General features: G+C 41.5%; 1 protein-coding gene across 1 annotated transcript; it reads left to right on the top strand.

Annotated features, from left to right (window-relative positions):
- Positions 1 to 685: 685 nt before the first annotated feature.
- Positions 686 to 5104, top strand: LOC138176424 (zinc finger protein ZFP2-like). Its single transcript, XM_069107211.1, has 2 exons — positions 686 to 853; positions 2884 to 5104. Exons 1-2 carry the CDS (start codon positions 820 to 822, stop codon positions 4626 to 4628), a joined length of 1779 nt encoding a protein of 592 aa, XP_068963312.1. The 5' UTR covers positions 686 to 819; the 3' UTR covers positions 4629 to 5104.
- Positions 5105 to 11050: the final 5946 nt, after the last annotated feature.

Raw genomic sequence — 11050 nt, forward strand, 5'->3', positions numbered from 1 at the left:
AGGAATGAATATATTACTTGAGAAACTACAAGCACTCATAAAGCAATGGCAGCAGATGCCTTTGACCTTGACACATCATTCCCAGGGTCATCTGAACCCCTCAGTATGAGAACAGAGAACTCTTCTTCACTAGGCTGGAAATAGTGTCTGTCCTCATTGGAGGGCAGTTTATGAGTGACCTGCCTTTAGAATATTCCGCATGGTTGAATCTCAGTAAGAATTAATTTCAGACTCTAAGGACAATAGACTCTTTTAGACTCTAGTTTTAGACTCTAAGATCAATGCTTATTCTTCTTTCCTAAATGTCACTGTTACACCCCCTCCCATTTCCCACCCTAAGAATACACAGTACTTACCAGTTCCTCACAAAGTCTTCATCAAATGTTCCTCATACATCATTTAGGACACTTGGTGGGGTTGTAATTTGACATAACTTTATTTCAGTCCCACAGATTCTGGACAGAAGAATCTTGCTGACAGGACAGATACCTTCTCCCTAAGTCTTTTGGTAGAAACATTTTATAGTAAGTCCTTTTTCCAGCTTTTGTAACCACTACATGATTCTCCCTTCAAATAGAAAATGCTTTTCCATTGGCCTCTTAATGACTGGTTTCAAGTGTTGGCTCTTGTCTATGCATCAGTTTCCTTTTCTAAGTTGACTATGGTTTAACTAGATGAAATCTGGAGGCTCTTTGAGCTCTAACTCATGTGATTCTGATGATTTAGGTATTGGTGACCTTCAAGGATGTACTTGTGGACTTCACTGAGGAGCAGTGGCACCTTTTGGACCATTCTCAGAAAGAGCTTTACAAGGAGGTCATGCTGGAGAATGTCCAGAATCTGCTGTCCCTGGGTAAAGACCATTTACTCTCTTTTCTTGCTGTTGTCAGATCAAAGAAAGAAGGCTAAGAAATAGAAAGGTCCATCAGTGGAACTGGTTAGCTGTACAATTTACAGCAGCAAATAAATAGAGTAACCAAGTATTGAAGAAGTGTAAAGACTTAAGATTTTAGGATAATGATTCATTATTTGGGAAAAATTGTTGGGAAAGCTGAAAAGAATCATGTCATAAAGTGAGCATAGACCAACATTTTGCATTTTATCAAGATAGGATAAAAATAGATACATGAGCTCTGTATCTAAAGAGAGAAATTGGAAGAAAATTTGAATGTCATGGAACATGTTACTTACAAAATTTAGGGATAGTTGAGCAATTAATGAGTAAACAAGGGACACGAAAAAGAGTGAGGTGTGACCCGGACAATTTTGATTACATCAAATTGAAATTTGTACAAAGAAAAGCAATGTAACCATGATCAGAAGGAAAGTACAAAATTACTGTGTGCAGTGGGGGGCAAAATGTGTGCAGTTTCTCAGATAGAGATCTCATGTCTCAAACATTCAAAATATACCAAGATATTTGTAAAAATGTGTAAGAACTTGAGAAGTGATCAAAGGATATGGGGCCTGTCAGATTGGTTAAAATGATTGAAAAGAAAAGTGACAAGTGTTAAAGAGGGTGTGGAAAAAACTGAGATATTAATTCATTTTTGGTGGAATTGTGAACAGATCCAACCATTTTGGAGAGCAATTTGGAATTATGCCCAAAGTTATTAAACTGCCAATACCTTTGATTCAGCAATATCATTACTGGGTATATTTCCAAAAATGATTAGGGAAACAGGTAAAGAAGCCACATATTCTCAAATATTTACAGCCTCTCTCTTCTTGTTAACAAGGATTGTAAACTGCAGGGATACTCATCAATTGATGAATGGCTGGAGAGGGATTGACTAGAACCTGAGGTAAATGAGCAGTAGCTTCAGCAGAGGTTGGAGTGGTCTCTTGGAATGCTGTGGAAGTGTTCATCCCAACCCTCCAGATCATATGCTAATCCCTAGTCCACATGGATCTGTCAGTCCTGAGCACTTGAGGTTCACTATAGGTGGATAGGTCTTTGACCCATCAATAGCCTTCTGGGGCTTGGCCATCTCCAGCTGTCCTGATCTCTGTCTGGCAACTGGACCCAGATGGCTCTGCAGGAGAAAGTGAGCTTGGTGACTTTGCACAGCTCTCCTGCACTTCAGTCCAATTCAAATGCCAGTCATGACATCATCTTCCTGGTGCCATGGTCCTCTCTGAGAAAGGAAACCACTCAGCCTTGAGGGCATCATAAAATGCTTTGTTTTGTTACTATCAGAACAAAACTGAATTTCATCTGCCTTCTTACTGAGCCAAGATTCCTGGATCTCTCTAAGCTTTTTTCTTCCATTTAAGTTTTGGTGGAGTCAAACATGGCTTTCTTAGAGATGGATAAAGTAACCTGCTGGTAGACCTGTTTTCATTTTTTATTTAGCACCTTTTGAATTTAACTATGATTTTCTTTAAAACCAATTTAGATTGTTACTAGTGTTTTAAAGCTCTGAAAACTGGCCAGGCCTTCACTGCTGGAATGGTGAAAACCCCATGTTTTGGCTCAGTGTTCTCCCCAAGCGAGCAGCCGATTGTCTTTCCATGGAGAGTCCTCTTGGCTGCTGACAGTGTCTTCTGGTCTCCTGCCTTGGGGCTGCTCCTTTTGTTGAATATGGAAGTTCAGTCTCTGCTGGGCCAGCCCTCTGTGGCGCACATCTCCCTTGTCACTCACATCCAGTCTGTCTCTTGTCCTTACACTGACACAGTCTAGTCAATGCTCCAAGAGGAGCAAAATCCATGAAGTTTTGTTGCGTTGCAGTTGGTGATGTGGATGTCATGAGCTTCAGATGACTTCAGCAACTACTGCTATTGCCTTTATTTATGTGGCCCTCTGTCTCTCTCTTCATATATAGATATATAGATATATAGATATATATATAATGCATGATTGTTTGTTTTCTTCAACTGTAGGGACCAGGTTTGAAATAAATGAAATACCTAAAAAACTGGGAATTTTTGTGGAAGAATGTAACCTCAAAGGATTCATGAGTGATGCTCCCTGTGACTTCAATCGAAGAGAAATCCATGACTTTATTATCAAAGTAGATAAACATCAAAAATATGACTATGAATTTGATGAAATTGGAAAGAGATTCAGACAGTCTTCTATACTAAATTACTGCAAGAAAATGACCTCAGGAAATGACTGCCTTCCAGATAGTGAATATGGGAAATGCTTAACTTCAGAGGCAAAGCTTTTTCAGTCCTTGGAGAAGGCTCCTGGGATGCTCATGTATCCAAGTAATCCATGGAAGATGATACTGAGGTGGAGTTCAGACCTCAATAAACATCAGAAAAGTGAGACTGGAGAAATGCTTTCTGTGAGTAATAAAGGTGGGAAGGCCTTGAGTCAGAACCCTGAGCTTATTACTCATCAGCAAATTCCTATTAGAGAGGAGCCTGATGAGTATAATGAGTGGGAATCAACCTCATCCCACCAGGCATCTCTTCCTTGCCAGCCTCTATTTCACCCAGGAATAAAACGATATGCATCTCCTCAGTGTGAGAAGACCTTTGGTTGGAACTCAGATCTTGACAGGTCTCAGAAGATTGATGCTGGGGAGAAGTTTTATGGACATAATGAATGTGGGAAGGCTGTGTGCTCCAGATCTCCCCTTATTGACAGTCAGAGAATCCACACTAGAGAGAAAGTCAATGGATGTAATCAGTGTGGAAAAGCTTTCACAGAGAGGTGCAGTCTTACTGCTCATCAGAGAATCCACAGTGGAGAGAAACCTTATGTATGTAATCAATGTGGAAAAACTTTCACACACAGTGGCAGTCTTAATGCACATCAGAGAATCCACACTGGAGAGAAGCCTTATGAATGCACCCAATGTGGAAAGACTTTCAGAATGAGCTCTAATCTTGCTACACATAAGAGAATTCACACTGGAGAGAAGCCTTATGAATGTAAGCAATGTGGAAAGACTTTCAGAAAGAGCTATAATCTTGCTATGCACAAGAGAATCCACACTGGAGAGAAACCTTATGAGTGCAATCTATGTGGAAAGACTTTCAGAAAGAGCTCCAATCTTGCTACACATAAGAGATTCCACAATGGAGAGAAACCTTATGAATGTAAACAGTGTGGAAAGGCCTTCACACAGCTCTCCCGTCTTGTTGCACATCAGAAAATCCACACTGGAGAGAAGCCTTATGCATGTGATCATTGTGGAAAGGCTTTCACAGAGAGGTGCTATCTTACTGCACATCAGAGAATCCACACTGGAGACAAACCTTATGTATGTATTCAATGTGGAAAAACTTTCACACACAGCCGCAATCTTAGTGCACATCGGACAGTCCATACTGGAGAGAAACCTTATGTGTGCAACCAATGTGGAAAGACTTTTAGAACGTGTTCCAATCTTGCTAAACATAAGAGAATCCACGTTGGGAAGAAACCTTATGAATGTAATCAGTGTGGAAAGGCCTTCACACAGCTCTCCCATCTTGTTGCACATCAGAAAATCCACACTGGAGAGAAGCCTTATGGATGTAGTCATTGTGGAAAGGCTTTCATAGAGAGGCGCAATCTTACTGCACATCAGAGAATCCACACTGGAGAGAAACCTTATGTATGTAATCAATGTGGAAAAACTTTTGCACGCAGCCACAGGCTTAGTGCACATCAGAGAATCCACACTGGATAGAAACCTTATGAATGCAACCAATGTGGAAAGACTTTTAGAATGAGCTCCAGTCTTATTAAGCATAAGAGAATCCACATTGGAGAGAAACCTTATGAATGTAATCAGTGTGGAAAGGCTGTTACACAGCTTTCCCATCTTGTTGCACAACAGAAAATCCACATTAGACAGGAAACTTTTGTGTGGATCCATTGTGGAAAGCCTTTCTCAGACAGGTATAATCTTACTGCACATCAGAGAATTGACACTGGGGAGAAACCTCATCGTTGACAGATGCTGCAGAATAGGCCAGGCTGGCTTTGCAGCAGACAGTGCCCCTCAGCTTGTCTTTCCTTCCATTTTGGGGGATCCCAGACCACAGGGTATGATGGTGGGTCTGAAAGACATTTCTATAGGGGATGGGGCTGAGAGCAAGAGATATTCTGATTCTGAAGTACCCCAGTAAGAGAAAAAAAAATTTAAGCCATTGGGGTAAAGTATTTTGCTCAAGTTTACACGGCCAGTTATTTTGTGTGGGTGCCAAGTATCTGAGGCTGGAACCGATCCCGGGTCTCCTGACGCCGGGGCCAGCTCTCTTACTGCGCCATCAGTTCATGCTGGTCCTTCCAGGTGTTTCTGAAGTCTGCCTTCTCATCATTTCCTATAGAACAAGTACTTCATTACATTCATATACCACACCATCTTCAGCCATTCCTGAATAGATGAGCATCACCTCAAAATTCAAGGCATCCCCCACCCTCTTGGACCTTATCTTGCAAAGGGGAGAGCTGGGCGTGGAGGGGCTTAAGGGTTCAAAAATTTACTGGCTGGAGAGTGGGGTACTGCATTGGGTGGGTTTTGATCTTTGTTCCTTAGGTGAATTGGAGGAGAGGGAAAGTTTGGGTATGAAAATGGAGCCAAAAGAAGGAACACATTTCATATATATACATATCATCAGTTCTTCCAAAATCTACCCCTGCTCTCACTAGAACAGTAAACAATTCTTTTCTCCTCAGTGTATTCTGACTTTGAATCCACTGGCTCTTTGCTCTTCTCTTTCAAGGAAATTTAGTGTTTTTTCCCATTCCCCTAAGATACTTAGCTGTGAAATCTTATCCAGCACCTCTGAAAGAGAGGGCCCTATCTCCCCAGTTAGAAGATTCAGAATTAGGTGCTTATAAGCAGGAGAACCCATCTTCATTATATTTCTCTGAGAAACTACTAAGGGAGTATCTTGATAAGTCGTGGCATCTCCCATCATGACAGCAGTCTTCATTTCCCCCACCTTTTATTTTCTCATACAGTCCCTAAGTGAATAGCAGCATCTCTTTCCACTAGGCCACGTAGAATCAGTGGGATGCATTTTATTGCATCCATCTGCTCCTAAACCTAACAGATTGGTCATATTGTTACCTCCTTACATATGGTAATCCCTAAAAGCTTGTTGTACAAATGGATTCTGACTCATACCTATAAATTTCAAGCGATCCACACTATCTACCAATGCTCCAGCCCCTTCATCACTGATTCTCACCATCCAAGATATTAAAGATTCTTCCATCTTTGGGTGAATTGGCCTAAAATCAGTAACCTCCCAACCAGTGAAATCCTCAACTGTCTCCCTGAACTTTGTTTGGCCTTCCTGATTGTCCTGCTTTCATCCTAGTGTGGGGCAAACTTCTGCCCTTATTAAAGCCTTCTCATCTAAATTTTCCTCCTACACATTTTATTGGCAGTTGTCAGGGCAACTTGGCTCAGACTCAGCCAAAGCTGCAGATACATTCCCTTTGTTAGTGTTTCACTCCTTTTTGAGAGCTAAATTAACACCTTTTTCTTCTAGTCCCCCATGAGTCTTCCAGTTTTCTACCATTCCCCTCTCAGACAAGTGAAACCCAATTTCCTTTGGGGTAAAGGGCAAATGTCTCAGCTTCTGAAAGTGCTTCCTGCTGGCAAGGGGCATAGAGCTGTCCCTGCCTCTCTGGGTCCTATTCAAGGGGTCAGGCATCAAATTCAAGGGTTCAGACTCCGGAACATGGATGATGCCAGGTCCAGTGGGCTGGAGAACTTGGATTCAGTTGGTCATCCAGAGGTTGATGGCTTGAACACCGGAGGAGACAAACCTGGCAAGGAGGTTAAGCAGACAAAGACCAAACAGGCACACACACAAAATATAGAGAAAGAACAATTTCCCTGGTATAAAAGACATTTTTCCTGGTTGGAATAAAAGATGACTATGGCAAGGCCAAAAGGCTGTCAGATATCCCTTTCCTTCCAAATTGCTCCACATAGAAAGCATTAGCAGCCACAGAATCTAATAATTTTCAAAAACAGGCAACAACTCCCAAAGCCTGACCTCTCTTTTCATCATCATAGAGAGTGAAAGGCTTTTCTAGATTGGGTAAAGCTAATACTCTAGTGGTGGTCAATTTAGTTTTCAAAGTTTCAAAAGCTTTCACCTGTTCTGGGCCCCAGTCTAAACAGTTGAGTCAGGGCCTTGAGTAGCAATTAATGAGTTCAATTCTTCCTAGGCCTTGGGCTTAATTGGATGTAGACTTTGATGGGGGAAAACTTTAGAATCTAGGAGTCAAAAACAAATTCTGGGGTGCCAGAAGTAGCTCACCCAGGAATTTCCTGATCCCAAACAATTGACCCAACTATCTCCCACATTTCTGAGGGAACATGGGGAGATCTGGGAGGCTTAACTTGAGAAAATTGGCTTTCGAATTTCACCATCAGGTCCCTTCCTAACAAAGGGACAGGATAAGAGGAGAGCATGAGGAAAGAGTGTTCTGGGGTGGCTAGGTGGCACAGTGAATAGAATACAGGCCCTGGAGTCAGGAGGACCTGAGTTGAAATCTGGCCTGAGACACTTAACACTTACTACCCGTGTGACCTTGGGCAGGTCACTTCACCCCAATTGCCCTGCAGAAAAAAAAGTAAGTATTGTTCAAACAACACTAGGCAGGGGACTGACTGGGTATATCTAGAGACATCCCTTAGTTTCCCCTTCTGTGCCCCAGATCTGACTGCTCAAGGGTAGGGTAGAACCAATTTGTTAGAACAGAGGATCTTAGCCATAATAAAGTGGGTAACCTTACCCTCAGCCATGAATTCAGCAAGAGAGATGGAGAAAGTGGGAGCACTGCCAAACCCCATGCTTCCACATCATTCAGAGTCTTGAGAAGACTGGAGGTCAGGGCACAGGGAGGTGGCTGTACCACTTTTCCAACCTCAGAGACAATCCTTCTTCCAATGTCCCTCCTGGTTCTAGAAGCATTGGTTCCTCGGGCTCCCTCTGGGGGAGGGCCACCCTGGAGGGGCTCTCCTTGGACCAGTGACTCTGTTGCATCAAAAGCAGGCTTTCCCACTGTCCAAGTCATTGGGCTTTCTCTGAGGGGGTGCCTTAGAACAGCACTCCTTGGACCAATGACCCTCCTTGTGGCTTTGAAAACAGGCTTCCACACTAACCAAGTGATGGGGCTTTCTCCAAGTGAGTGACCTGGAGGGGTTGTGTGGTTGTCTTATAATGTCTTTGCTTCCTCATGCCCATGTTTAATTTGGAAGAAGTTTTTTCAAACTCCATGAAACAAGTCTGAACGTTTTTCTGTCCTCTCCCACTCACTCCTTAGTTATTATTCAGTTAACATAACCTGTGAGTAGTCCTAGTTGCCTGATGGGGACTCAGTCACTTGGATAACTCAGTTTGACCTCTCCCTCTTGATGACCAGTTAAATTGTCCTTCCTTCCTTCCCACCCATTTCACTCAGAAGCTCATAGATTGGACCACAACAGGTCCCTACCCAAGCTCCACCCAATGACTCTATTTTGACTCAGAGTGAATGTAAATAGTAACTTTCTCTTTTGGTCAGTAACCCTTAGGCTCATCCCCTCCTAGTTTGATTTTTTTCCTCTTTTTTCTAATTAAAGGGGCCATCCCTTGACTCACTTCTTAAAGACACCTACTCACTGAATGGGCATCACTTCACTGAAAGTGAGAACCTGAAAAGGTCTCAGCTTTTCCTCACTGATTACATTCAGTGAGTTTCTCTCTAGTGTGGATTCTCTGAAGGTCAATAAGGGGACATTTGGAGCACACAGCTCTCCCCCATAAGTTATATTCATAAAATTTCTCCCCAGCATGAATCTTCTGAAGTCTGTCAAGATCTGAATTCCAACCAAAGGTTTTTCTCAAACTGAGGACATGCATATCTTTTCATTCCTGGGTGAAATAGAGGCTGGCAAGGAAGAGATGACTGGTGGGATGAGGTTGCTTCCCACTCATTATATTCATCAGGCTCCTCTCTAATGGGCATTTGCTGATGAGTAATGAGCTTGGGGTTCAGACTCAAGGCCTTCCCACCTTATTACTCACAAAAAGCATTTCTCCAGTCTCACTTTTCTGATGTTTATTGAAGTCTGAACTCCACCTCAGGGTCATCTGCCATTGATCACTTGGATACATGAGCATTCCAGGGCCTTCTCCAAGGACTGAAAAAGCTTTCCCTCTTCAGTTAAGCATTTCCCATATTCACTATCTGGAAGGCAGTCATTTCCTGAGGTCATTTTCTTGCAGTAATTTAGGATGGAAGACTGTCTGAATCTCTTTCCAATTTCATCAAATTCACAGTCACTTTTTCAATGTTGATCTACTTTGATAATAAAGTCATGGATTTCTCTCCGATTGAAGTCATAGGGAACATTACACATGAATCCTTGCAGGTCATATTCTGCCACAGTTTTCTAGGTATTTCATTTATTTCAAAACTGGACCCTACAGTTGAAGGAAAAAAAAAACCCAATCATATATTATATATATGAGAGAAAGAGAGAGCCACATAAATTAATGCAATACAGTGATGTCTGAAGAATTTTGAAGCTCATGACATTCACATCGCCAACTGCAACGCAACAAAACTTCATGGATTTGGCTCCTCTTGGAGCAAACATTGGCATTGAATAGACTGAGTCATTGTAAGGAGAAGAAACAGATTGGATGTGAGAGTGACAAGGGATATATGCGCCACAGAGGGCTGGACCCAGCAGAGACTGAACATTTATATTCAACAAGGCAAGTGAATAGAAGATGATGTCAACAGCCAAGAGGACTCTCCATGGAAGGACAATCGGTTGCTTGCTTGGAGAGAACACTGAGCCAAAACATGGGGTTTTCAACATTCCAGCAGTGAAGGCCTGGCCAGTTTTCAGAGTTTTAAAACACTAGTAACAATCTAAATTAGATTTGATGAAAATCAAAAGTAAATTCAAAAGGTGCTAAATAAAAATGAAAACAAGCCTACCAGTAGGTTACTTCATCCATCCCTAAGAAAGCCATGTTTGACTCCACCAAAACTTAAAGCCAAGAAAAGATTAGAGATTCAGGATTCTTGGCTCAGTAAGAAGGCAGATGAAATTCAATTTTGTTCTGATAGTAATAATCCAAAAGTCATGCTGGAGAATGTCCAGAATCTGCTGTCTCTCTAAATGGGTAAGGACCATTTCCTCTCTTTTCTTGCTATTGTCAGGTCAAGCAAAGAAGCGTAAGAAATAGAAAGGTAAGAAATAGGGTAGTTCTACAATATACAACAGCAAATAAATAGAGTAATGATCTATTTGAGAAGTGTCAAGACAAGATTTTGGGGTAAGAGTTCATTATTTGGGAAAAATTATTGGGAAAGCTGGAAAGAAGCATGTCGGAAGGTGGGCATAGACCAACATTTTGCAGTTTATCAAGGTAAGATCAAAATGGATACATGAGCTATATCTAAAGAGAGATACCAGAAGAAAATTTGAATATCATGGAACATGTTACTTATAAAATTTATGGATAGTTGAGCAATTAATGAATAAACAAGGGACATGGAAGAGAATGAGGTGTGACATAGACAATTTTGATTACATTACATTGAAAAGGTTTTTGTACAAAGAAAAGCAGTGTAACCATGATCAGAAGGAAAGTACAAAATTACTATATGGGGTGGGGGGCAAAATCTGTGCAGTTTCTCAGATAGAGATTTCATGTCTCAAACATTCAAAATATACCAAGATCTTTGTAAAAATGTGTAAGAACTTGAGAGATGATCAAAGGATGTCGAGCCTGTCAGACAGGTTAAAATGATTGAAAGAGAAAGTGACAAGTGTTGGAGACAAATGGAAAAAAATTGAGATATTAATTGATTGTTGGTGAAATTGTGAACTGATCCAACCATTTTAGAGAGTAATCTGGAATTATGCCCAAATTTATTAGACTGCCAATACCCTTTGACTCAGCAATACCAGTACTAGGTGTACTTCCAAAATTGATTAGGGAAAGAGGCGAAGAACCTACATATTCTCAAATATTTACAGCCTCTCTCTTTTTGGTGACAAGGGTTGTAAACTGCAGGGATACTCCTCAATTGATGAATGGGTGGAGAGGAATTGATTAGAACCTGAGGTAAATGAGCAGT

This window comes from Petaurus breviceps, unplaced genomic scaffold (assembly GCF_028583685.1).
Source record: "Petaurus breviceps papuanus isolate PSGF00001 unplaced genomic scaffold, PetGlider_PUasm1.0 89016, whole genome shotgun sequence".
NCBI classification, from domain to species: domain Eukaryota; kingdom Metazoa; phylum Chordata; class Mammalia; order Diprotodontia; family Petauridae; genus Petaurus; species Petaurus breviceps.